The sequence below is a fragment of the Gymnodraco acuticeps genome, unplaced genomic scaffold (genome assembly GCF_902827175.1).
Source record: "Gymnodraco acuticeps unplaced genomic scaffold, fGymAcu1.1, whole genome shotgun sequence".
NCBI classification, from domain to species: domain Eukaryota; kingdom Metazoa; phylum Chordata; class Actinopteri; order Perciformes; family Bathydraconidae; genus Gymnodraco; species Gymnodraco acuticeps.
Genome location: NW_022990368.1, coordinates 1,312,159 through 1,339,395, shown reverse-complemented (window position 1 = coordinate 1,339,395; position 27,237 = coordinate 1,312,159). Strand labels below are relative to the sequence as shown.

General features: G+C 39.5%; 3 protein-coding genes across 5 annotated transcripts; 2 read left to right on the top strand and 1 right to left on the bottom strand.

Annotated features, from left to right (window-relative positions):
• Positions 1-6,609: 6,609 nt before the first annotated feature.
• On the top strand, positions 6,610-22,726 carry dna2 (DNA replication helicase/nuclease 2). 3 transcript variants are annotated; one of them, XM_034224300.1, is made up of 27 exons: positions 6,610-6,879; positions 7,890-8,651; positions 9,042-9,635; positions 11,192-11,245; positions 11,670-12,504; positions 12,615-12,735; positions 13,023-13,172; positions 13,700-13,883; positions 13,994-14,142; positions 14,334-14,456; positions 14,800-15,046; positions 15,401-15,515; positions 15,883-16,039; positions 16,188-16,379; positions 16,485-16,727; positions 17,218-17,331; positions 17,441-17,550; positions 17,816-17,925; positions 18,029-18,157; positions 18,603-18,695; positions 18,853-19,046; positions 19,247-19,336; positions 19,530-19,743; positions 20,144-20,233; positions 20,316-20,501; positions 20,622-20,768; positions 21,164-22,726. In XM_034224300.1, the coding sequence occupies exons 5-27, from the start codon at positions 12,012-12,014 to the stop codon at positions 21,215-21,217; spliced, it is 3,705 nt and encodes a 1,234-aa protein (XP_034080191.1). In that variant the 5' UTR covers positions 6,610-6,879; positions 7,890-8,651; positions 9,042-9,635; positions 11,192-11,245; positions 11,670-12,011; the 3' UTR covers positions 21,218-22,726. The 3 variants fall into 3 exon arrangements, with proteins under 3 accessions (XP_034080191.1, XP_034080190.1, XP_034080188.1); XM_034224299.1 differs by having other exon boundaries at positions 7,890-9,635; XM_034224297.1 differs by lacking the exons at positions 6,610-6,879; positions 7,890-8,651; positions 9,042-9,635 and adding an exon at positions 9,647-10,515.
• On the top strand, positions 6,639-9,508 carry LOC117551404 (zinc finger and SCAN domain-containing protein 12-like). Its single transcript, XM_034224290.1, has 3 exons — positions 6,639-6,879; positions 7,890-8,651; positions 9,483-9,508. The coding sequence occupies exons 1-3, from the start codon at positions 6,639-6,641 to the stop codon at positions 9,506-9,508; spliced, it is 1,029 nt and encodes a 342-aa protein (XP_034080181.1).
• Positions 22,727-22,788: 62 nt separating the features above from the next.
• LOC117551410 (phenazine biosynthesis-like domain-containing protein 1) lies at positions 22,789-27,019 on the bottom strand. Its single transcript, XM_034224301.1, has 10 exons — positions 26,845-27,019; positions 26,393-26,492; positions 25,816-25,914; positions 25,623-25,732; positions 25,272-25,301; positions 25,030-25,118; positions 24,547-24,638; positions 23,540-23,623; positions 23,250-23,312; positions 22,789-23,036 (listed from the first exon to the last, which is right to left on the bottom strand). Exons 1-10 carry the CDS (start codon positions 26,926-26,928, stop codon positions 22,924-22,926), a joined length of 864 nt encoding a protein of 287 aa, XP_034080192.1. The 5' UTR covers positions 26,929-27,019; the 3' UTR covers positions 22,789-22,923.
• Positions 27,020-27,237: the final 218 nt, after the last annotated feature.

The window sequence follows — 27,237 nt, the reverse complement described above, 5'->3', positions numbered from 1 at the left end:
GAACTTGGGTCCCCCTCGCAGCGAGGGCGCAACGAGTCGTTTGGCTGATGCAGAGCGTAGTGCACGCGCTGGGGTGTACGGTTTAACCATGTCCTGGATGTAGGAAGGGCCAGATCCATTCGCAGCACGGTATGCAAGTACCAGTGTCTTGAAGTGGATTCTAGCAGTTACCGGAAGCCAGTGAAGGGAGCGGAGGAGCGGAGTGGTGTGGGAGAATTTAGGAAGGTTGAAAACCAGACGAGCCGAGTTTAATCTTGATGATGAGTAGAACCTTGTTTACCTTTATTCACTTCTGTGTAGATGTCCTTGAAAAATGCACTCACCTTCCACCTCCTCTTACACCAACAACTCAGGGTTCCAGTGGTGAATGTGAAGAGGTACAACTATATTATTTTTAACACAACCAGAAACAAAACAAATTAAAGACTAACGTAATCATGACCATATTTCTTCTTTTAGCATTTTGTCTGTAAGCCAAGTGCAAACTGACATGAAACAAAGGTCATAGATACGTTGACTTTAACACAGGGCTCCAAAGGACATACAAAAGGTCACTCATTACTCACAGTGACATAAATACCATCCAAGGTGGGAAGTAAGCAGCCATGCTTCACATTCAAGGTGTCTTTGCATATAGGTATTGGTGATGACCTTGATGTTTAAAAAAAAGTATCTTTCTATCATATTATATACACTCGAAGATTATAATATCATGTGAAGTTTCCAGAGCCTTTGTACGCTTTTGTAGTCATAGTAACAGACTGTTTCCTCATCTCCACCGTATTTAAGGGTAGTTCATTTTCCAACAAAGAGAAAAAATGCACAATAAAAATGTCAAAGATAAATTGAATGATAGATTAAATCATTATAAAGATATTGTGATAATGTTTTAATCATGTATCGTGACAACAGTGCTTCACAGAAGTCATTAGTTTTGGGGAAATGTTAAAAAAGTTGGTGAAAACACAATTTACTTTTTCCTTTTCCAACTTGTTGGGAAATGCCTGACCGGATGAATTCCAGATTTCAAACTAGAAACTAGTAAATGGACGCACAAGACACATCTGACCTGGTTTGAACACCTGAGCATGCAACATGCAAATAAAGAAGACTTGTTAGTGAGTGAGCAGTTGTGCTCAATCAAATTGAGCAGTGGTAGAAACCTACAGGTTTTAAACTAATTTTACAAAGCTACATGTGACTCAAGTGCACTCAAGTGATAATACATCTGTAATATTAAAGGAAACGTGAATGTGTAAATCTGACATGCTGTGTTCAGTCCAGCATCACCATGAGATCTATCTGTGAGCATGATTGATGAGGTTTGTGCTGGGCGCCCTTTTTGTAGTTTATGTGATGATATTCTAATCAACCCATTAATTATAATCAATTCCTACCCCCTGCCACAGATCACACACACACACACACACACACACACACACACACACACACACACACACACACACACACACACACACACACACACTGTACCTTTGTAGGTGTTGCTGTGCAGGACGCCCCCCTGGCGCTGCTCCGTTTTGATTTTCTTCATTCGCTTTCTGGGTGACTAAACTTAAATCTGCATCTATTAGGATCTTTCAGATGTTCATTATAATCAGAAGGTCATACCCTTTCCTCATTCACTTTGTATATTGGACATTTTACACACAATCTGGTGATGCCTTCTGATATGATTTAGCATGTTTGGCGTGTGTTCTCATTAGCATACCGCACCGCTGTAGAACAACGCCGACACACCGTCCTCGCCCGATCCACCACTCGCACACTCCATCGTTATTGTAGTCCACAGGGAACCCGACATGTTCCCACACAGCTGATTTAAAAGAAGCAGGTGGGTTCTAGCTCCTGTGTGTTATCTGAAATCACCAAACTAACTTTTCTTCTTCTTGTATTTTGTTCGTTTTGTTGTTGTTGTTTCTTCTTGTTCTTCATGTGTTGTTTAAGGGCGGCTGGCAAACAGCTTTTAGGCGCAATACCGCCCCCTGGATTATATATAGTGTAGTGGATACTGCCCTGAATGACAGACTTTTTTCCCACTCATAAAAAAAAGGCGTATTCGTCGTGTGACTGCGTGTGCCGAACCGTGACGGATACCGTTACACACACACACACACACACACACACACACACACACACACACACACACACACACACACACACACACACACACACACACACACACACACACACACACACACACACACACACACTGTACCTTTGTAGGTGTTGCTGTGCAGGACGCCCCCCTGGCGCTGCTCCGTTTTGATTTTCTTCATTCGCTTTCTGGGTGACTAAACTTAAATCTGCATCTATTAGGATCTTTCAGATGTTCATTATAATCAGAAGGTCATACCCTTTCCTCATTCACTTTGTATATTGGACATTTTACACACACCTTCTTATACAGCATAGAACATTTTTGACATGCATGGTAGGAAAAACACACATGAAAAAGGTCACATCACATTCTTGTTATTATATTTCTCAACACTGAGATATGGTTAACTTATTTTACATACTATTTAAAAACACAGTATTAAACCAATTGAATGTTAATTAGAATGGCTTCAGTATATATATATATATATATATATATATATATATAGTTTTGTATCGTATTCATGGGATTTCTTGGAACTACTCTATGCAAAATTATAACATGTGTATTGGACTATGAGATTGTCTTAAACCAATGAAATGCTTGGATTTAATTGGGTTTCGATGGTCATGTTTTTCCATCAAATGAAACCATTTGGAAGCTGAATTATGTGATATTTTCCGTTTTGGATTATTTCTACTTTTGCTTTTTAGAATGGAGAGCACAATAAGGAATATTATGATCATGGCGACTATACTTTGAAATCCATATGGTGATCTTTCTGTCACAAAAAAACGAATCATCTGACTGTATATTTAGACAACAAGGAGACATTTGCAAAAAGAAATTAGAGGTGGAGAATATAAAAAGGTGGAAATTGAGGAAAGAACAGAATTGATTCCTGAAGAAAGAAAAGGGAAAGGTAACACAAGTCATTTCCAGAATGTGTCGATGGAGGGATTAACCATGAACTGCTCTGACATTTTAAGCCTTTCTCAAAAAGTATTGAAGCTTCCTGGGTGACATTTACGTGATGCCATTTTGTTCCTTTGGCTCTATCCAGAGAGCAGACCTGGGATGGTCAGATTTCCTCAGGTCACAATGTCAACAACAATGCTTTCACACTCAGACATATAGTATACTCACATGGAAAGAATGATCTGCTTCTGCATTCTGGGCTCATCCTTTTTATCTTTATTTTTGTGGATTTCAGAGTTTGTGTCATTAAACAGCCTGTAGAGACAGAACGGAAACCACAGAACAGCCCCAACTGAACAGGAGAATCCTAATGTAATCAGCTGAAAGCACGGCCTCACACAGTGTCCGTCTCTCCTTTACACTTTTTTGAATATTTCTTTTCATCTGCACTGCTCTCAATTTCTTGATTGATGCTACAAAGGCAAGACGCTACTTTCCTGATTAAAAGGCAGACATGCACTGAAGGATGCTTCAAGAAGTTTAAATTGCATTTTCACAACTAGATGTACAGAAAAATGAAATCAGAGGCAATCAGGAATACAAGGCTCTGACGGGCGACAAGACCTCCTTGTTAAATATAATGATTGCCAATATCAAAGCGAGCACTCTTGCTTAATACATGTTGTCTGATGAACCTCTGTACTGTTGGCTTGGACATAAAACATCTTCAGTTCATAGAAGCTAAGACTACCGTATATCTTTTTTGCAAAACTATTCTTTCCATGGTCAACAAAATAAAGCTTTACGCTCAGTTTTCAGGGGTTTGAACTGAACTTAAATTACTTCAACTTCAATAATCTTTTTCACCTTTTTCACTTTGATTCTTAACGTCAAAACAAGAAGAACAGCGTCTACTTTAAACGTACTTAAATCATCTTCACTTTATATAATTTCAGTAAAAAGTTCAGATGCTTTAAGCCGAATATGTAAAGTTCAATGTTTTGCCCTGTGGTTTTGTGAGATGTGTCTTTGATCAATCAAGTCTCTGATACATCTTCGAGTGCTGAATGAGCTACACATGACGTGCGTGTTAAATAGCTTCATCACTTAGAAAAGGATCAAATGTGAAACTAGTCAGGCATTCAGGGTGCTTTGTTAATGACGCTAATGAGTCTACACAAAAACTCTCTCTGTCCTTTTCTCTTTTGCTATCTTTCAGTTTGGATTTGACCTTTGTTAGAGGTGCTTGGGAGAAGGGAAACACTAGGGGCCTGTAATAAAAACATTATGCACCAAAGAATGGAAATGAGTGAATAACATTTTTGAGTCCATGCAGTAAATATGCAGGAAGTCACAATAGTTGACTGTCTATCATCCTCACAGCCAGCAGCAGAGACCATTCCTGCTGCTTCCCCGAGATAACAGAGTTTCAGTAGCAGTGAAGGAATGACAGCTCTGCAGCTGATTCATATCAACTGATTTTAAACGTACGCCAGAGGTCACCTAAAGTGAAACTCTTTATTATTATTGTAAATTATGCAAGCTGCATGTTAGAATCAAAGTATAGCTTGATTGTTTTTTTATCATCACTTTTCAATGTCTTTGTAATACAAAGCTGACTTTTTTTTTTTTTTTAAAGGATTTCAACACCATACAGACAACGTAAGGTACTAAATATGATAAATATCTGTTTAACAACTAAAGTGACACTGATATTCTTTATTTTTGGTTTTGCAGGTGTTTACGTTATAGTCGTTAACAGTGAAGTGTAAACACGCAGGACACACTGTCAGGATGTGCACCATATTCACAAGAGTCCCAGTTGTGAGCATATCATCTATACACTCTTTTCACTTGTTTTCTATTTGACTACATTACATTTCATATTTTAATGTATAGGCTAACAGCTGAGGATGTAACCAGATGCTAAAACCCTTTATTTCTGTGGGGGAAAAGCATTTAAATATATTAATATTCAGCTGGACTTTAAGAGATAGTTGGAGGTGTGAGCTCTGTGCTGGTGGAAGCATCTGGCACGTTGGCATGTCAAGTTTACATGATGGCTGTGTGTGTGTGTGTGTGTGTGTGTGTGTGTGTGTGTGTGTGTGTGTGTGTGTGTGTGTGTGTGTGTGTGTGTGTGTGTGTGTGTGTGTGTGTGTGTGTGTGTGTGTGTGTGTGTGTGTGTGTGTGTGTGTGTGTGTGTGTGGGGGGGGGGGGGGGGTGTGTGTGTGTGTGTGTGTGTGTGTGTGTGTGCGCGCCCTTGCACGTGTGTATGTTTTGGGGCCCCCATGTTATTGTCTGACACACTGAAACAGAGGACTTTAATCCTCACGTCTAAGCTAACAATACCATGAATAATACCATGGTATCTCTGGTATTTTTCAAAAGCCTGGAGGACACAAAGGAAACAGCTAATAGGGAGGAAAAAAAACCTGTTTTACATTACATTGAATGTTTGTAAGAAAACGTTCTTAAATGTAAATGAGTACAACTTAACATATTTTAGGTTGAAATATAATCCTCAAACCTGCATATATAATGAAGCTAATTGTTACAACCTAGAGTAAGATATGGATACTGTTTGAGAAGAGCATTTGTTTGGATGATATCGTTTTTGTTTACTTAATTTGTCTGGGTGCAGCTCTGACAGATGCAATTATAATTCATAATACTAACTTGGCTGCATTGGCTTTTAAACGTGTCAAATGTAAGTGCAGCAGTCATTTATATCATAAAGGCAAGTGTTGCAAAAGTTGATTTGAAACTTTGTGTTTTGTGATTTTTATTCACCTTATGTCGTGAAAACCTTAATATCTGCTTCCATCTCCTGGTCAGCCACTGCAACTGCAAATCTGGTAAGTTGTTTTATTTTCCTGAAAGAATTCCTGTTTTTTAAATGTTCACATTAAAAACTGCAAAGTGAATATCCATAAAACATATTTTACCTGTTTAAAACCTCTGTTGAAAAGACTTTGAGATGTTATATCAGATACTTTGTCGAAAATGATCAACCCTTTTGATTGAGTTTCAGTGTTAGGTTTCATGGCCAGTGGGGGGCAGCACAGCTCCATCCTGCAGAGGGTCCATTGTGTGCCTGAGTTTCTGTCTGCAACCTGTGTTGCCATGTCCGTTTTTATTATTATTTTCAATGGGGTTTCTTGGTATTAATGCCATATTTAGCTAATTTTTCTATTGAAACACAATGTCCGCTTTACTATTTAGCTCTGCAAAAAGCTCATCAAGCCGCCCACACTAATCAATACAAATTAACATATAAATACACAATGTCAATCTTTCAGTGGTTTGACATGTTAAACATCCATGAATTGAATTATTAGATGTCGCCTTATAGTAGCTTATAATTTAATAATATAGAGTCGATTAAATAAAAACATGTAGTCCAATTTGCTTTCCATAGGCCTGCCCTAGAGATTTTAGGCTATTAAGTGGAGACCTAATATTCAATGTCAAATCTGATTCTCCCTAGCTGAATTATTTTAACAAGATTTATTTAAAAATATAAGACAATGTTTTGAGATCTTTAAACCCATATTATTTTAAAGAGGATGAGTGTCTTGACGGACACAACTTTGATTTAGGAATGAGATTGCTGGTTTATCGCCACACCTGGCAACCCAGCCCGCAGCCCGTCAGGAGGTTTTCTGTAACCGCAGAAATGTTTAAAACAGAGAAATTAAAAGCTTTGGTCAATGAGAGACTTAAAGCTGCAGCTGAGGAAATATTCAGCATCTTTGAAACAACTATTAAAGACTACGAGGAGAATGTTTGGCGTTCAAAACAGGAGATCGAGCAACAAAGAAGAAGCCTGGCCGGATGTAAAGGTGAGTGACACTCAGGTGAACTTTGACCTTTAGACAGCTTTAAAATGTAGGGACCTTACTCCTGTTTAAATCAGAGTTACCATTGTGCACATGTAACAGAGCCTGCAGTCTTATGGGCCACACCCTAAATATTGGTCACACAGTAAATAGCGCCATTTTGCATCCCTGAGGGGGAGGGGGATGCAAAATGGCTGTTACTGGCAACATAGTGTGTGTTTGTTGTTGGTACCTTGAAACAAAACGTGGGTCTATTTCATTTTCATTTAATTATCATGTATTATTCTTTATACTATTACAAAATAAATATGTATCAGCAACTTTTCCTCCTTCCTTCTCTTTCTGTATGATTGCTGTTGGGTGGTGCAATTATTTATCGATAAGATAAGAAGTACTTTATTGATCCCAATTTGGGAAGTGTTTGTGTTGCAGCAGCATAAAAAGACATGGCACTGTACAATACAAATAAAATAAATAAATAAAAACAAGAAAGTAGAAAATATACATGTTGAATTTACAAATTAACAATAACAAGATATAAAGCAAGTACTTCCTGCCTTCAAACTCTTACACAGGTAAAAACTAATAGGTGGCCTTTTGATAGTTCAAAACCCTATCATATTCAGTTTAACATATATACAAAGAAACAGGAAATCTCCTTGGATGAAGGGCTAAAAAAAGCCAAGCATTTTCTGCCATATTTTTTGGACAAATCACTTGCTGTAAATGATTAATTGATTATCTTATTAGTTGGTGATTATGTTTCTGTCCACCATCCAGTCAAGTAGTAGAGTAGGGTTTTTTTTTTGTTTTTTTTTAAAGTAAAGCATTATTGCACATGTTGTGAAAAGGCTGCACTAATATGGTTGCTGTTACCATGTTTTCAGACTTAATAAGGACATCAAAAAGCTAAATTCTTATAGGCTGCTGAAAAACATGTTCATGTAACTCTCTGACAAACAAAAAACCGAAATATTCAATAATGTACTTATTTTCTGTGTGTTCCCCTTCAGCCCCCCTGCAGCCCTCTGTCCAGGTAAAATACGCTCCCTCTGAGCAGGATCTCTGTGAGAGAAAGATTGACCAGGATGACCAGGAGCCCCTGGAGATCAAAGAGGAGCAGGAGGAGAACCTGAGGTCTGCTCCGGCAGGTGAAAAGCAGCAAGAGGAAGCTGATGCAAAAGAAACGGCGTTCAATATAGTTCATGTGCAAAGCAATGAGGAAGATGGAATTCAGTTCCCACACCAAAACCAAGAAATGGATAATAAAGAAGACAATTTGCCCGGCAGCAGCTCATGTAAACAGGTCAAGAAATCAAAAGCTGAGAAAGAAGACTGTGGTTTATCCGCCAGTGACGTTAACATGAGTGAAACTAGTGACAATGAATGGTGGAGAGATGGTGGAGGTGTCATCATGAAGGATCCTCAGCACGAGACAGCAGAGAGGCCGTACACCTGCAGCGTTTGCAACAAGACCTTTAGTATTAAATCCATTCTGACTCGCCACACGAAGACACACACAGGAGAGAAACCTTACAGTTGCGGTGTGTGTGGTAAAAGCTTCATCCAGCGCTCTTCCCTTCAGACTCACATGAACTCTCAGTCCGGACAGAAGCCGCACACATGCCGTTTCTGTGGCCGAGGGTTCACACAAGTGGGAAACATGAACCCCCACATAAGAATCCACACAGGAGAGAAACCTCACAGCTGCACCGACTGTGCTAAAAGTTTTAGAGAGAAGGCAGATCTCATCAAGCACACCATAATTCACACTGGTGAGAAACCTTACATTTGCACTGTTTGTGATATGAAATTCAGTGCTCAGTCTAATCCCACGCGCCACATGAAGACGCATTCAGGGGAAAGGCCGTTTAGCTGCACCGCTTGTGGGAAAGGTTTCATTCGGCGATCCCATTTACTTATTCATATGAAGACACACACAGGAGAGAATATCTAGACGTACTCCATGGTATTTATTTGAGAGAAGGAAATGGATAAGATAAAAACTCACACCATTTTATCCACGTTGTTCCTAATGTGTTGTACTGTAGGATCATGGACTACTAATTATGGAAACATTTATATAAATGGTCTCGTGAAGAAAAATAATTTGTGTTCAACGCACTTATTTCTCAAACCTCTTTTTGTTAAACTTGTCAAACAAGGTAAAAAGAAGAAGGAAGGAAGTCGGCATTTGAACTGACCTCAAAATGTAATAATTTTGTCTATAATGCCTTAAAGTGTGTTTGTAAATGTTGTATATTATTTTAATTAAAACAAACAATTTCAAATGGTCCAATCCCTGAGCTGAATTATTTCTAGGGTTAGTTGCGTTGCGTAGTTCAATAAAATAGTGCAAGTAACGCAATGGTGCAAGTAAATAGGAATAAATAAACTATATACATGGATAATATGGACTGCAAAATTAAAAACTGTACAAAAGAATAACGTGCTCTTTATTGTATGAACATGTAATTAAAAAGTGTCCTATACACAGATGAGTATTGCAGTGTTATAAATCAATGCACTAAGCAGAGCTCAGGAGTTGAACAGTCTTATGGCCTCATGATAAAACTGTCCCTGAGTCTAATCATTGTTTTCCAAAGATAAGAGCACAGGAGGGTGGGACTAATGATCAACTGCCTCATAAACTCTGCAACAGCCTTTTCAAAGTCCATATTAAAGACAAACAATGGAATATCAACCAGAACTGTGGAACCTGATCTGGAAAATAAGTTGACCTACCTACAGCACATGAGGTAATACTATACTTTATATACCATATACCACATACCCAAATACCTGCCTGAGGAAATAGGGTTTTAAACGCTGCACATTAAACATAAACAGTACAACACGTATTTTTATGGAGATGCATTATCTTCCAAAAGCATTACTACAGTAGCATTACTCTGCCAAACGTATAATACAGGTTGTTAATAGAAACAGTTTGCACTTAAGAAAGGAGCATGTTATCATGTTAATTAACTCTAATTTATAAAGGCACATTAGCTATTAGTTGAAAGTCCGATATTAAAGTCCCCTGCTATACATCTATGCTTGGTTAACAGAGTGTTGTTTGTCATTTAACAATAATATAATGTGTTTTACATTGAATATAGGAACTATGAGTGTGGTCAATAATGGTTCGTTTAATTATTTAACTAAATGTATAACGATTAATTATTACTTTTAGAGTTTGGTCAGGTAACCGTTTTTTTATTCTGTCGCTGATTAAAAACGTTTACGCGGAAGTGCTCTGTCGCCACTTCCGTTGCGCGAAACTAAAACTTTGGCGCGCCAGACGTTGGAAACAAATTAAAGACCACCAAGAAGATGGCTGCAAAACATTGAAACAGTCCGGTGGTTGTCACGGAACAGTACCGTTGTTAGTGAAGTCAATACTAACTCACGCAGTCCCCTGCTGTGGAGATGCAGAGAAGTTTAAAGTTTGGTAAAATAGTCTCTGTGTCGTTAGCAGAAGCCGAGGAGGTTAGCCTTCCGTTGACAACACCGTTGATCCGTTCGTTCAAAACATATTGCTAATAAACAGCTCTAGCGAAGAAACGCAGATAAATACAGACACACGGCTGCGTTTAACCAGACACCATGAACAGGACCAAACTGAAGAATACCAAGGTGAGTAGAGAAGGATTAACGAGCTGTTTATTTCATATGAAAACATGACGAGGAATTCAACAGTAACTCTTAAAAACGCCTCTAATCAGACGGTTAGTTGTAGCAGCTGTCACCGATCATTAGCCCTTCAGTCTCTTTTCAGCTCAGTTCTGCTCTGCCTGGTTTGATTGCTGTGTATGAATGCAGCATGTGTTCCCCCTTGCCAACACTGTAGTGTAAGGAAGTGTTTTGTATATAATGTGCATGAGATCTCCCCAGTGCCCAAAATAATAACAATGAGCTTAAGATGCATTTGTCAAATAATGAGCCTGAATTCAAATGAGACTTATATACAGTAGCCCTTAATACTGAACGTAATAATTCACCTACTATTGACATTTATCACAAAGATAAAACACCTTACTGACACAGTTAAATACAAACAACAATATATATCAGGTTCTTAATTGCCTATTGGATATACATGTAACTTGCATGTGTTGTGAGTCTTTTTGTGTTCATTTAGACATAAACCATAAGATTATGACATCCTTTGTAACTGATGACTTAAAGGGAAGCTTATGTGCAGGAAGAGCTTTTCTACAGTCTGAAATGTTGCTTTCATTTCAACCATATGCTCAGTTTGACTAAAAACGAGCGTTAAAAGCACCAGTAATGTTTGTTTTGTTTCCGTCAGGCGCCAGGAGGGCAGAAGAACATCTTATCTTTCTTCTCCCAAAATCACCAGAAGGTACATTTTATTTTCGTTAATTGTTTCTTTCTCGTCTTTTCAATTTGTTATGATTCCTTTATTTCTATAAGTCAGTACCTTTTCTAAACCTTATGTAGACATTATAAGTTATTTTAATTGTTGATTATTTGGAAGATGAACAATTTGAGATATCATTAATGTTAATGTATATATTAGTCAAATAAAACACAATAAACTCTCAAAACAATAACATAGGTTCAGAGGTTCTGTGCTTTTGTGTTTTTGTTTTTGTGGGCAGTAAATTCTTCTTTTCTCTTAAACACCTTTTTGAAGTTGGTTCCGCTTCACTCTTCTTTTTTTAATGTTCTTTTTTTATTGTGCTTTAATGCATTTCTCTTTGATTCACATAAACAGAGAATTAATTATATATTACCATTTACTAATTTGACTGTGTTGCTTTTAGGACGTGTTGTCTTCCGCAAAATTACCCGTCACTGGCACTGCACCTGCCAGGACTGAACCTCAGATCACAGATGGCCAAACCTCCACGTTAAAACCCCACTCCCCCTTAAAGAGGAGCATCCTCTGGGATCTGGAAAACCTTCAACCCCTCTCCCCAGATCTCCTCCTCTCTGTACCCGAGACCCCCGACAGTCAGATCAAGCTTTCGTCCTCTTCATCCAGTGATGGAGGTCGACTGAGCCCCCGGCCCGGCAGAGGTTTGGTGGCGGGTCTGGAGAAACTCGGCCACTTGTCACCCATCTGTCGTAGTCCCCGATCTAAAGGTCAACGAGCACGGAGAGTTATGGACGAGGAGGGAGGACACGCAAAGAGGGAAGAGGGATGCTCTGCCTCCGTGAAAAGAGTCATCAGCCCTCCTCAAGAGTCTCACAATGCCAAAAGACCAAGAAATGCCAATCCAGCAAAGCCAGTTGGCCCTTTGAGGACACCTCGTTGCCCCGGTGACCAATCAGAGGGTCAGTCTGTCTCTAATGAAAAGGGAAAGGTTTTAGAGGAACAGAGAAAACGTCAGAAAGAGAGAGATGAAAAGGAGAAAGATACTGGTTTTACTGTGATAACGGGGCAGAAAGCAAATGGAAACCTACACACTCGTCCGGATAAAGATACTCACACTCTTACTGCTCACATGCATAAACCTAGTGTGCAAAGTATCTCACCGGCGATGCAGAGAAGTGTAGAGCCGCGAGAGTTTGACCTTAAAAGGGCAGGAGCTACAACAGCAGCACGGACATCCAATGGAGACGACCCGACATCATCTGATCAGCAGCAGGCTGGAGGTAAGCTGATAGAGTTCTAAGAGATCAATAGTTTATCAATACAGTATACATGCAAACATTACTATTTAGCTAGTTTCTATGATAAGGTTTTATGATCATTTTTTTAACAGTGGAAAATCCAGGAATGACGTCAAGCGGTCCTGCGGAAGAGATGGTGGACGACAGCTGGTTTGATGACCTGATGGACAATAAGGAAGGTCTTGTCATAGAGGAGAAATCCAAAAAACCACGGTAAGAAACACACTGGCTGCAGAGGGGGAAGAGCATGTAACACATGCAGGTTGAAGAACTTGATTTTGTGACTGATAAGATGGGGGAAAGCTGTGTTAGTAAATTAGTGTGTGACTTTTAGTAACCTCATAGGAAAGTGAGTTTGTAACTGGAAAGTTTCCAAGGATACAAGAAATGATAGGTTTATTCTTCAGGTGTGCAATGGCTTAGTTTTTTTTGGGAAATGATGCATGACGATTTCAAAAAAACTCAAGCTTATCTGATATACATCCTGTCTGCTCATACAGTAAGGTGCCAGACCATGTGATTCTTTCTGGAGGACTTAACAACCGCTACTGGGTGTTAGATGTGGAGGAGAAGCCTGGCAAAAAAACCCTGACCATCACATGCTTCAAATCTCAACATCCAACTGAGACGTGTCTGCTGAAAGATGGATGGTATGGCTCTCTGTTCTTCTGTCTGTTAACACTGTTAGGTTGCTATGTTCAGACTGAAAGACTGTCCATCAGTTTTATGAAGTGTTCAGTCCTTTGTGTGTCACTAGCTTCTTCATGAGTTGATGTGATGCAATGTTCCCTGCTGAGGTCTTTGCAACATTTAAAAGTGCAGCAAGAAGTGTGCGGCCCCACGCAAAGTAGCCCATTGTGTGTGTTGTTGTAAAAGACACCCTTAGCAATTGTATTTGAATTGCATTTCGAACCACCTTCAAAAGTGGTTTTGATCTGTAGTGCTAAAATCAATCTTGACCTGTTAGTCTGGAAAAGGCCTTATTCAAATCCTTTTTTCAGCGTATCGTAAATCGCTTCTTCCCTGCCCAGGTGCAGCCCAGATGTTTGGAGGAATCACTGACTTCTCGACTTTATTATAGACAGTATATCTGTATATTTGCTTCTATGTCTTCATTATGCATATTTGTGTGTCTCTTTATATCTGTATAAAGTAATAACTCCTTGTGTGTTTGCAGGGAGATGACCCCAGTGTGTTGTGGGGATGTGGTGCATCTGGAGGGGGTCTCTGACGGGGGCTCCTGGGTGGTGGGCAGGGAGCAGGGCTTCCTGGTTTTACTGCCTGACAGCCTTATCTCAGGCACCAGCATCTCAAACTCCATCCGCTGCATGAGGCGTGCAGTACTGGCAGACATGTTCAAGGTAAGAGGATTCACTAACTATATTATCACTACCTGTGCTTTCATGTTTTTTGGACAGTACACTTACCACAATACCTCCTGCTCTCTCGGTTTCTCTCTCCCTTGATGTAGACTTTTGACGGTGGCTCCAAACAGATGCTGAATGGCACCATTGTCCATGAGGTCTTCCAGAGGGCAGCTAGAGCTAAAGACTTTTCGTTGGAGACACTGACTAAAATGGCAGACCAAGCCCTATGCAGTCCTCAGTACCTGGTAGATATGTAAGTGGTTCGATTGTACCCAATAGGCTGCTGCAGACCTTTTTCTGTGTGAATTTATAACATTTGCTGTTTTACAAAAAAAACTTAACCATTAACTAAATAACAGCAAAAAGGTGCTTTCCGTATTTCACTTGTTGAAATTTGTTTCCGTCTTGCTCAGTTATTTGTCCTTGTCATCTTTTTGTCTGTAGGTACAGTTTGGGTGTGAGTCAAGAAGAGATGAAGCAGGAACTGCACGATTATCTGCCCTCACTGGAGCGTTGGGCAAAGCAGTACCTCAGCTCTTCATCGCCAACAGCCATCAGCATCAAAATGTATACACACACACACACACACACACACTTTTGGGCCGTTCAATATTGTTTAATCTGCCAAATATTTTCTAGATTACTTTTTTTATTCTAGAGAAATGTTGATTCAAGCTGATATCTTTTAAATATCTTGTTTTGTCAGTCCATTACAAACGGTATTTTAAATATTCAGTTTAATATGACATAAAACTGAGAAAATCAGTTTTTTTTCTGCAATTTTTGCATTAAATAATTACTATAACAAGAAAACGACTATTCAAATATTCTTTATCGAAAGCCTTATTGATTGTTGCTAAGGATTCGTCACTTTAAAGAGATGATAATCTGCCTCTTTCAATCACCTCAGCCCTAGCAACAGCAAAGCTCCAGGCAGATGTCAGGACTCAGCGATGGTTGTCACGGTAGCAGAGCTGGCAGATATAGAGGAGAATGTGTGGTCACCCAGGTTTGGTCTGAAAGGGAAAATCGACGTGACGGCACGGGTACGAATCCAAAAACCAGGAAGTGGTAGTTACAGAAGGCTGGAGGAGAAGACCATCCCCCTGGAGCTGAAAACTGGGAAAGAGTCAAACTCCATAGAGCATCGCAGTCAGGTTGGTGTTATCTGTAGATTACTTTGAACTTTGTTAGGATTGACTGATATGAAGGAATTTTGATTCTGTAAATATCTTTATGTTGAAAGCAGAAGTGCAGGACCGTATACCATATGTATGTTTCTAATATAAACATACAGGATATACAAAATAGTTATAATTGCACAGTTTCTATTATATTCTGTTTCTATTATATTCAATTTACTTGCACTATTATCTGTTTTATTGTGTTGCACTGTTGGAGGAGCCTGTGACCTAAAATTGCCATTGTCATAACTACACTGTAGCTATGCACACATGACAATAAAAGCCTTGAAACCTTGAAAACCTTGAATAAGCCTTGTGTGTGTGTAGGTGATTCTTTACACTCTGATGAGCTTGGAGAGATACAATTCTGAAGCTGGCTTCCTGCTCTACCTGAAGACCGGAAACCTGCACCCTGTGGTGGCCGGCCACATGGACCGCAGAGGTACGGTCCACACACACGTTTACAACCTGCCCAACACCAGCTGTTTACAATAATATTAAAACATCTTTCTATTTCATTAATTATTGTACAATCCTTTCTTAGATGTATGATTTTCTTCTCTCTAGGGGAATATTTATGTATCATAATATTCATCACTTAATCATAATCAAATCATTATTTGTGTTGGAAGAAGCAAACATGGACATTTTTTAAGAGTGCCTTGATATTTTTAAACAATATTATCATACATGTATTATTTTACCACCACAACCTTAATTTACAATCACATTTTGTTTGCTTGAAATAATGATGAATCCACAGCAGCATCTCCTTCATCACCTTTTATGCTGAACTCTGTTTGTCTCAGAGCTGCTGAAGCTGAGGAACACTTTGGTTCATCACATTCACAACTGTGTGAAGAAAGAGGCGAAGCGGAGCCGTTTGACTCGACTTCCTGACATCCTGACCGACAGACAAACCTGCCAGTACTGTCCTCAGCAGAGAAACTGTGCTTTATACGAAAGGTAAGCTTTCTTTGTCATTATTCTCACAACTTCCTGTCTTATTGCCCCTGTTTCCTCCTTCTCTACTTCCTCCTGCATTGTATTTCATCTATCTTTGTGTATTTTTAATTGTGCGACTGAACTTAAACTGTCCTCTCTCTACCTTCAGGTCTCTTGACGGCAGCTCTGCAGACGACTGTGAGGATGTTGTGCGTGACTTCCTCCAGCAGGAGACGGGTCACCTGATCCCACCTCATCTAAGCTATTTCTCCCACTGGCTGCTGCTCTGCTGCCTTGAGGCTGGCACCATGGAGGCCAAGAATGGCAGAAAGCGTGTGTGGCTTGAGAAGCCTGAGGAGAGGTAAAAAGACATGTAAACACTTCCATTACAATCAACACCTGCCATAAAACCATACTGTATTATACTTAATATGCATCCTTTGCTTTTTCTGCTCTGTTTTTCCAGTGAGAAGAATGGGAGCTGTGTGGGGAATGTGCAGCTGAGCGGCCCGGTGACCGTGCAGTCTGAAGGGGTTTTCCTCCATAGCTTCCAGAGAAGCAGCGCAGTGCCACAGAAGAGTTTGGTGAGCAGCGGGTTGGCCAGCGGAGATCGTATCGTTGTTAGCGACCAGGAAGGTCGTCTGGTTGGTTTAGCAACAGGATACCTGTGTGAGGTCAGCAGGACATCGATCAGCTGCACTCTGGACAGGTGAAAACAATTAAGTCCCACCCCTTCTGTGAGAGAAAACGATTTAGTACTCCATCGACTCTGGATTGTGTGAAGCTTACTTGTCAAATCTGTAGGCCATCAAAAAAACAGAAAAATGCTTTGAAGATGCTGTGTGGTGGGATGCACTACCAAACACAACAAAGAACCCAGATTTAAGTTTTTATAAGCTCCAAAACACAAAAAAAGGAGCCATATCAACTTCACAACTGGTGTATATATAGGCTGCAGGTTTTCTTTTTTTTGTTGCATTTCTGCCCTTATTTGCATAATCTGGTGCTAATTGATTTCCCCTGGGCGTTTATTCGAATGTTTGGCTGTTCTCGCTCTCTCTAAACATGCTTGCTGAAGTATATTTCAACCAAAGATGGATTATAGGACAGCCAATAGTTGGACTTTTCCTTTACAAGCTGCTCATTTAAAAGTCAATAACCTGATGAACACCTGTTTTGCTGTTCATTGTGTTTTCTAGAGACCTGTCTAAGTTCAGTGGCGTGTTGTTTCGATTGGACGCTGATGAAGGTGTGGTGGGTCTCAGCACTCACCTCACCAATCTCTCCAGACTGATGGTAAACAGTAAGGACAGGTAGGCACAGCAAAATGCAGCAATGCAAAGTTATCATGGCATAGTATGTATGTAGGAAATTAACTAGGTGACATTGAAGATGATGACGTCCTGCATTTTATATTTGCAGTGATCGTCTGAGGGAGCTGGTCGTTGACCTTCGTCCTCCAGAGTTTATTTCCAACCTCAGCTCTGTTCTGCCAAGAGAGGCCAAGGACACTGTGGCCAACATCCTCAAAGGTGAGACAGATATTCTGTAACCTGCTCTGTTCTTCCATGCTGCCTGTCTCATTATTTATTTTTGCCCATTTCTATATTACATTTAGCTTTACTTTCAGTTATTGTAGGGTAACCATTTAATCCCCAAAAACTGCACAGTTATAGTTTCATACTTTTTTAAGTTGAACCTTTTCTAACATTTAATAAATTATGAATGACTTTCTTACATGAAGACAATAGAGAATGCCTGTCGGTTAAATTGATGCATTTGTGTGATTGTGTGTAGGTCTTAACAAACCCCAGAAGCAGGCCATGAAGAAGGTGTTGTTATCTAAAGACTACACGCTGATCGTCGGCATGCCAGGCACGGGCAAAACCACAACCATCTGCACCCTGGTAAACTCCTAACCACGATCTGTGAACTGAGACGGAAATGATCTCCTTCCCAGTGAGAACAGAGCTCTTACTCTCTCTTCTCCACCTCTCTGTACTCTTTCAGGTTCGCATCCTTCACGCGTGTGGGTTCAGCGTGTTGCTGACCAGCTACACCCACTCTGCTGTTGACAACATCCTGCTGAAGTTAAAGCGTTTCCGGGTTGGATTTCTGCGTCTTGGGAAAGGGCTGAAGGTGGGCTATTTGACATCTGTTATTCAGTAAAGTACGAAAAATAGGTCAAAATTGACTTGACCTCGACGTTAATCGTCATGGTGTCAAGGAAAGACGTGAAGGACAATTCATAAGGACTTCAGAATAAGGCAATCAAGGTGCTAAGAGATTCTGACCCGACAAGTCTACGTACATTTGCGGAAAGAGGATTTTAATGACGCGAGTCTGACATGGAGATGCAACAAGAAATTGTGGGATTGCATTATCCCCTTTTTTTTTGTTAAGGATTGGTCAAGTATACTCTATGCTAAATGCTAAAGGAAATAATACAAACAGCTCTCATCATGGCTGCCACTAAAGATGCTGCTTGGTCATTTCATCCTAAGCAACAAACAGTGTTCAATCGCAGCCTACAACTCTTTATTTAGAACCCTCTGATTTTCCTCGTTTCTGCTGCGCTCTCCAGGTTCATCCAGACATCCTGCCTTACACAGAGGAAAGTGCGAGAAAGAAGGGAGTTAAGTCTCTTTCGGAGTTGGAGCAGCTTTATAACAAGGAGGTGAGGAGTTTTGTATGGAATATTTTTACAATTTTTTCTTTGCAACTGACTTCATGTAAACATCATAATACAAAAAAAAACTCTTCCATAAAGTGAGTTATTTATTTTTTTACCATTCATAACAATCCTGTCTCTCTCTCTGTGTCTTTCTGTCTAGCTGGTCGTGGCAACCACCTGTATGGGCATCAAGCATCCCATATTCACACGTCGGCGGTTTGATTTCTGCATCATAGACGAGGCTTCACAGATCAGCCAGCCGATCTGTCTGGGACCGCTGTTCTACGCCAAGAGATTCGTCCTGGTTGGAGATCACCAACAGCTGCCACCAATAGTGCAAAATCAGGAGGCCAGGTAAAGTGTGTGTGTTTGCAGATGGTGTATGTTGATAAAACAATACAAAAATACTGTGTTAATAACATTTATTTAAGTTATTTGTCTTTTATAAAGTTAAAACATGAGAAATGTTTTGACATTAAGTTAAGGTCAAGCTTCAACATGTGAGTTTGACCTTAATATAAACAACAGTTTTACATTTCTTTCTTTTCCTCCAGGTCACTTGGCATGGATGAAAGTCTATTTAAACGACTTGAGCTCCATGATGAAGCAGTGGTCCAACTCAATGTACAGTACCGGATGAATAGGTACAAATGCAATCACAGACAACAATGCTTGCTTCAATAATATGTTCCTGTTTATTTGTTGTGAATATAATTTGATCTTAAGATAAACTGGTAATGCTTGCTTTAGCATTGAAGAGAAAATATTAATGTGACAACTTTAGAAAAACATGACAATCCCACAATAATCAACAGTGTGTGTGCTCTGTGTTTGCAGGCAGATCATGTCTCTCAGTAACTCCCTGATGTATGAGGGCCGTCTGGAGTGTGGATCGGAGAAGACGGCCTCGTCCCTGCTCACTCTGCCCTTCCTGCTGTCCGTCCAATCAGAGCTCAGTGCGTACGCTGAGACTCATCCAGAGCTCGACCTGGCTTGGATACAGAACACGTTGCTGCCCAGCCGCCCTGTCTGCTTCCTGGATTGCTCCATGGTGCGTGGAATATACAGTGCACATCAAGCAGAAGCTATTGATATTTCACTGGAATATTTAAGCTTTTAATAAAGGTGCTAGTTAGTTTTAATTTGTCTAAAGCTTCTGTGAATGTCATGCAGCATACAAATGACTTCTGTTACGATAGTCAAGCATCTTCCATCTAAAATGTTTGGATACGCCTTAAAGATGTTTTCATAGACACATTTGGCTATTTTTTGTAGACTCAATAATAAAGCCTTGATTTGTTCTGCTTCTTGGTAAAGGTCAAGCTGCTTTAACTGTAAAATAAAGTAATTTACATGAAACAATATTGCTCTTTTTAATAGGGCTGTTATCGTGAGAAAAAGAATCAAGGTGTGCTAATCAACATCTTGTTTTTCTCCACTGCTTAATGTAGGTGCCAGCACTGGAGTCTGTGGAGCAGGGAGGCATCAGCAACCACACCGAGGCGGCTCTCATTCGCAAGCTGCTGTCACTGCTCATAAAGGTACATCAGTTTCCCAAGCGGTGCTCAAGTTTTGATACGGCTAGTTATCTTACTAACCCCTGGATATTTAACTTTTCTCCAGGCGGGTTGTAAGCCCAGTGATATTGGTGTGATCGCCCCCTACAGACAGCAGCTAAAGAGTATCTCTGCTCTGCTGCTGTCCCCTGCGTTCGCAGGTGTGGAGGTGAATACAGTCGACAGATACCAAGGACGAGACAAAAGTCTGATCGTTTTTTCTTTTGTCAGGAGCACTTCAGAGGATGGAAATGTAAGTGTTTTACTCTTTTTCCTCTTCTCTGTGCCACAAAATGTGCATCAGTCGACAAGCATATGAACAGGAGAGAAGTATCTGAATGATAACCTCTATCTGCTGCCTCTCCTTTCCTAGTTAGGAGAGCTGTTGAAGGACTGGCGTCGCCTGAACGTAGCCATCACCAGGGCGAAACACAAGCTGCTGATGGTGGGTTCGATCTCAACGCTGCGACGCTACGCACCTGTAGAGAAACTCCTCAGCCATCTCCAGCAAGAGAACATGATATCCTTCATTAACATAATACATGGATATTTAATTACTCTACAATGAAACTACTGTTAGCATTAGCACTTGTCATGTATTCCAAAAATTGCAAAATTTCGTCAGTGCTGTACATTAGAATTAAGCCTAATTGCTGGCCGGCTTATTGAAATGTCCTAAAGTGACACTAATTAAATAAAAAAATGTATCAGGTTTTTTTTATAATGGCCAATTTGTTTCTGAATATTTTAGAATCAGGAGGTTTTAAAAATCTACATATATACGTAAAAAAATGTATGCCAGATGTTTACTTTTATAATAATACATTTATCAATACATTTGGCCACATTTCCTCTTTGTTGTTGATGTCATTGTATTTTGTGTCTACACAATGTTTTCCTGAACCTTTACTTCACGTTATCCAGCTCCCTCCAGCAGCCCACATGGCTTTACAAAGCATGTCCCTGTGAAAGACCCTCTGAAGACATGGTGGTGTTTTCAGAGCGCCGATGTGTCTCAGTGGAGCAGCCTGTCGCTGTGGATCAACTCAACAGGGCAGAGGATGAATGCCAATCTGCAAATGCACTCAATGATCTGGAGGCTGGGATCAGTTGTCAACAATTCAAAACCTACTTATAGCTATACTGTCAATATTTGAAACAAAAATAACATTCCGCTAAAAGTTTAACAATGTATAACCGATACATTAATCAACACACTAGGACAAGCTGAGGAAACCAGGCTTTTTAATTAGTCTTTATTATCTAAAGCACCAAGGAAACTCTGGTGTCTTTGTTGTATACAATTTTTTAAATATTGAAGCATATGCACCATTCAGCATTTCTTGCGACATTTTGTGCTGATAAATGTTCTGTTTTGGCTCTAAACATTCATACTGATACAAGTGGAAGGGAAATAGCAAGACCTCATAGAGGCTTTTAGGCTTCAGCTGTAATTCTTTGCCGATTCCTTTAAAAATACAATACACGCTAAAAGTACTCCAATATCAAAAGTGTCAATTTTTAATGTCTATGCTGTGAAACAATATACTTTTAAAATAGCTAAAGAGTAGAGCATCTGTAACATGGTGGTAAAGTTCAAATGTATTTAACTGAAACTGCTTGGATGACTGTACGGTGCATCAAACCTCAACTAGGACTGATCAGGATTCATAGACTCAGATATTGGTGTTCAAATACTTCTGTCAATACACTGTGACAATAATTAAGACTTCATTGTCGGTACTTTCTCTAAACTTTTCCACACACAACACAGTAAGTCATTCTTAATTCTGAACAGGACCAAACATCTTACAGTTCATCAGTCAGATAAGCTCAAATATGTCAACTAATCCGTTAACTGAAACGCAGTCTGGAGGAGGAAAAACTTGTCTGAAAAATAGTGAAGCTACATCAGTCATTTTCAGTCCTAAATTAAACATTTTGCTGTCATTTCTTATTTTGTGGTGGTCACTGGACTTTATTCACACTTGATGAGAAATATTGCATCAACAGTACTCTGTTTTATTCTGTGAATAGACTTAACGACTTGAAATATAAATAACAAACTGATATAAATCAATCATTATTTTGTCTTTATCGAGCAGCTTTAAATGTTATACTGTTTTACAGAAAAAGCTTATTTGAGTCAATTCCTTTGCGTTCATCTAAATGCAAACCTAATGCTGCGAAACTTTACAAAGGAAACTGCCTGGTACCATGACAACCAGAAAACCTCAAGGAGTGTGTAGGAAATCACAATGTAATGTTCATATGTAACCTGATGCTGACAAACTGTGAAGATTCAACTGATGACAGATTTTTTTATATATATTATTAGAGCAAGTCAGAGAACATCCCGACCCAAGCCAACTGTGATTCTACCGTTGATCTGTTTTTCACCCAATACACCCTCTGATTTTACATGTTCTCACTGTTTTGTTACTTTTTTAATTTTGTAAATAAAGAAAATAAATACTATCAAAGTGTGAATTGTTTTTTCAATCCTGTCAGATGTTAAATTAGATTGACCAGACTTGACACGACTTTGCATTGCTTTTTATTGAAACCACGTCTTGTTACTTTTGATAACATCGTACAAAGCATGCGTCTGCTTCTCTGAGCAGGCACATAATGATTTGTCCCATCCCCCCCTGCTCTCATTAGCCTGCATGTGGCTATAGTGTGATTGTTCCCTGCAGCACAGTGACGGCCTGTCCAGCGATGTTGATTCTTCCGTCGTCTCTCACTTCTAGTTCCAGCTCCCCGCCTCGACTGGAGCACTGGTAAGCTGCACAAACACAGAGCGGGGGATATGAGTGTCAGCATGATTCAGCTGAATAATCGAGGGCTGTTTAACTTGATAACAGGTGTTTATTACTATAATAACACATTGTTGAATCGTTGGTAAAAATAGTTGCCTCTATGGGTTAGTTAAATTACATTTGTTTTAGAGATGCTGATCAAAGTGAATGTAAATGTGAAATTAGTTTAAATTAATTACCTAGCATTTTCTTCTTTCCTAGTTCCTTAGACCAGTAACTACCCAGAACTGTGTGGGCAGAACCTGCGGAGAGACAAAAGACAAAACCGGATAAAACATTTCCAAAGACACATATAGTGTTTAGCCAATAGCCTACCTGTTGCTTGTATAGCAATGGGTTGGATTACTTGATTATAAGAGTATTTTACAATGTTGCCCCATACACACACTGCAGGCCAACTAAGTCAGATTGTGTGATTCTAGGGGAAACAGCAGCAGTAGAAGTGTTTGTAGTTTTAATGTTAGTGTACCAGTGACAGGATCCTCAGCGATGCCCATCCATGGAGCAAAGTATCTGGAGTAGAAGTCGTATCCTGGCTGGCAGTCTGGGGATCCTATTGGTGGATCATGAATAACGATGAATAACGATTTTATTAACCATCGCTTGTAGTTTTCACACAGGCCTCGTCTCGATAGTGTTCTTTTACAATATCATATTTGTTGACTTGGTATATTCCAGTTCCTTAGAAGTATGATACTTTACTTGATGATTTCTATTTTCTTCTACTTTCATAGTCTTTAAAACTACATTTTAGAGGCTAATATTGTTCTTTACATCAACTTATTTGAGTAGTTAGTAGCTTTTTATCAATACAAAATAAAATTAACAAATGATGGTATTATTTCAATTTAATTTCAAACCTTTATTTAACCAGGTGGTCCCATTGAGATCATCGATCTCTTTTTCAAGGGAGACCTGCAATAAGAATGTATTGATCCCCAAGCTACCCAGTAGTATATCAACTAATATACATTTCAAATATGCCAGTTCAAAATATATTATTGTACAATTATTTTACAGTAATATATTAGAAGAATGTACAATAGGCTATGATTCCTAAACTGGCAATTCTGCACATACATACACATTATTCTGCATAATGTGTATTTTTACTTTAAGCACTTAAAAGTTATTTTGATGCTACTACTTCTGTACTTTTTCTTGTGAGAATAATAAATGCAGGACTCTCACTTCTAGTAGAGTACTCTTACACTGTGCTATAACTACTAATTTAAGTATAATATGATCGTGTCAACCACTCACAGTGAGATGCAACATAAAGACAAACTAAAAAAGTGTAACTTAAAATAGTTTAGCATGGCATTTTAGGGAACAGTAATCTATTACTTATATCTTAAAATAGTCTGCATGTCTTTGGAACTACTTTATATTTAAGATTACAGCCTGTGGTCCGGCCCAACAAATCATAAAACTAAAGACTAACCAAAGGATCTAATGTTTTAAAGCTCCGGTTACCTCTCATGGTGACGATTAGTCCTTTGACTCTTCCACTCGTCTCGCTTCTCTGAAGAGCAGCAGCGTCAACTTTCAGACTGGTGAGCACTGACCTGCAGGAAACACATGCAGCACAAAGGAAGAGTCACTGTGTGTGTGTGTGTGTGTGTGTGTGTGTGTGTGTGTGTGTGTGTGTGTGTGTGTGTGTGTGTGTGTGTGTGTGTGTGTGTGTGTGTGTGTGGTGTGTGTGTGTGTGTGTGTGTGTGTGTGTGTGTGTGTGTGTGTGTGTGTGTGTGTGTGTGTGTGTGTGTGTGTGTGTGTGTGTGTGTGTGTGTGTGTGTGTGTGTGTGTGTGTGTGTGTGTGTGTGTGTGTGTGTGTGTGTGTGTGTGTGTGTGTGTGTGTGTGTGTGTGTGTGTGTGTGTTGTGTGTGTGTGTGTGTGTGTGTGTGTGTGTGTGTGTGTGTGTGTGTGTGTGTGTGTGTGTGTGTGTGTGTGGGGGGTAACCTTTCACAGCTGTCAGACAGTCGAACCAACAGTTTCTTAGTGATGGGGCACAGATAAACATCCTGGATTTGGTGGTTTCCAACTGCAGCCTGAAGGGGAAGAAGAAAATAATGTACACACAAAATACACAGAAATGTAATCACGTTGCAAATATTGCACAGAGAGAGTAGCCTAGTTAATGTAGACGGTGAAGCAGGAGTCTGCTGTAAAGCATATTCTCAGAGAGTAGGCATCTCACTTACCTTTAAGATGTCTTTGAACTCATTGGCATCCTGAGAAAACAGGTGTTTAGAAGAAAATTAAGTTTGAATAATTGTGTTGTGTTCTTAATTACTGCATTGCAAAGGATACTGAAAACACTTTCTTCTGAAAAACTTTGCACTGCTAGTCCAGGGTGTGTTTATTGCATTCTGGGTTTCAAAAAAACAAAACGCAGTTCTAGCATTCACCACTTATAAAGGCTGATGTTCTAAGTATTTGGCTTCAATTACTTCAGGCTATTTACATAGCTATTGTGCCTTTTTGTCATTCTTTTAACAAATTGGAATCTCTGTTTTTGATAAGTGATATATTATTGAAGTTTACTAACTAACCTGCTTTGTTGGTGGGTTGAGAGGAAAGTCCATGACGTACCCTTCCCCCCGCTGCGTGACAGCCAGATCTCCACTCCTCGTCTCAAACACCAGTTTGGGATTCACATTCTCTAAGAGAGAAATACATAAAAGGGTTATAAATGGAAGTTAATCTGATGATCTGTACATGTTTGTTTGTTTTTTGGTAACTTACCCTTATGTTTGAACAGCACTGCTGCAGAGGCCATAGTTGCATGACCGCACAGATTCACTTCAGTCGTTGGTGTGAACCATCGCAGTCGGAACCTTGATCCTGTTAATCACATTGTCAGACCGGTGCTTTTTGTCTACACATATCCCTCCACAGAGGTGCTTTCTATAGATTATGAAGAGGGAAACAGTTTGCTTGAAATTAAGTACAGTGTTGTGACATTGTCCTGTGTCTGCTTTGCTTTATGCACTGTACTCTCAGCTACAGAATTTAAAAAGTTGCACCCTTAGCACATTTTTTACAGTATTCCGTATGTCAGGCCAGCTGGAATGGGCACATGACCATAAAACTGTGCACAATGGACACTGTGATTACTGTAGAGGCACTTTTACATTGGCCACTGGCAGATATGTGCATCTTTATTGCTTCATCCCCATTCAACCAGTCTCAATAACAATGCATGAGTTGTTAAACAATGGGTTGATGATTGTAATGAAATGCTAACCTGTCCCAGACTGGTGCATCTTTTAATCCATAAAACAAATCTTAAATCCTACATGTATTAAAATGTTTATCTCACCTGTGGTAAAATTGTCAGACGGGTTGATGCTGGTGATGAAAACTGTTTCCGACAGGTTCATCTCTGCTGCTATCTTCTGATACAAGTCATCTGTCAGTTCCTGTTAAAAAAACAGTGATTGTTGAAACAAATTGTTACAATAATTAAACACTGAGGTAGGCTACATGATCATGGATGGATTGATAAGAAACACATGTATGTCATGCTGTGTAATTTATACCTTTTTTATGAATTATGTGCTACTAAAACTGGAACTCTATAATGTCCAAATAATCAAAAAGTTACAAGGAGCAGTCTGATCCTTGAACAAAAAAGAAATGATATGCACAATTTAGAAACAGCAAGTTGAAGTGTCTTTACGTCCTTATAAACCCTATTGCAACAACTTATACGATATGCATGGCATTATGACATTAATGTAGACCTACTTTTACCTAAATATTATTACTCACATGCATAAGTGGACAAATTGCAGCGGGATTTCCCCTAAACGGTAGATTAGAAAAGGCATCTACGGTAAATACTGGAATCTCCATTATGATAAGACTAAATACGAGAAGGACTTGCAGCTTAAATCGTCTTTAGGACAATGTGGTTTCCCACAGTTGACCTGCTGCAGTCGGTGGACTTCACCATATATCTATGGACTTTACGCCCTGATTGTTTGTTTTCTGCGTCACGTGTTTTCCTTCTTCAGGCATAAACTGTTTGCCTGGAGTCAGAATCTTGTTGTCATAAGACGAGCAAAACAATTAATACATTGTGTTAAAAAAGCCATTTTGATCAGAGTTGGAAAAGTTATATTCAAAAGTTACATAACAATTTGCTTAAAGTTATAGCCTATT

Excerpts from the sequence above, each read along its gene's own strand:
- dna2 (XM_034224297.1), top strand. The coding sequence starts at position 10,486 with ATGAACAGGACCAAACTGAAGAATACCAAG. Across the intron at positions 12,736-13,022 it reads GAGAAATCCAAAAAACCACG|TAAGGTGCCAGACCATGTGA; the intron begins GTAAGAAACACA and ends CTGCTCATACAG. Across the intron at positions 13,173-13,699 it reads TGTCTGCTGAAAGATGGATG|GGAGATGACCCCAGTGTGTT; the intron begins GTATGGCTCTCT and ends GTGTGTTTGCAG.
- LOC117551404 (XM_034224290.1), top strand. The coding sequence starts at position 6,639 with ATGAGATTGCTGGTTTATCGCCACACCTGGCAACCCAGCCCGCAGCCC. Across the intron at positions 6,880-7,889 it reads AAGCCTGGCCGGATGTAAAG|CCCCCCTGCAGCCCTCTGTC; the intron begins GTGAGTGACACT and ends GTTCCCCTTCAG. Across the intron at positions 8,652-9,482 it reads GCACACCATAATTCACACTG|ATAAGAGCACAGGAGGGTGG; the intron begins GTGAGAAACCTT and ends TGTTTTCCAAAG.
- LOC117551410 (XM_034224301.1), bottom strand. The coding sequence starts at position 26,928 with ATGGAGATTCCAGTATTTACCGTAGATGCCTTTTCTAATCTACCGTTT. Across the intron at positions 25,733-25,815 it reads AGTGCTGTTCAAACATAAGG|AGAATGTGAATCCCAAACTG; the intron begins GTAAGTTACCAA and ends TTTCTCTCTTAG. Across the intron at positions 24,639-25,029 it reads CTGTCTGACAGCTGTGAAAG|GTCAGTGCTCACCAGTCTGA; the intron begins GTTACCCCCCAC and ends TGTTTCCTGCAG.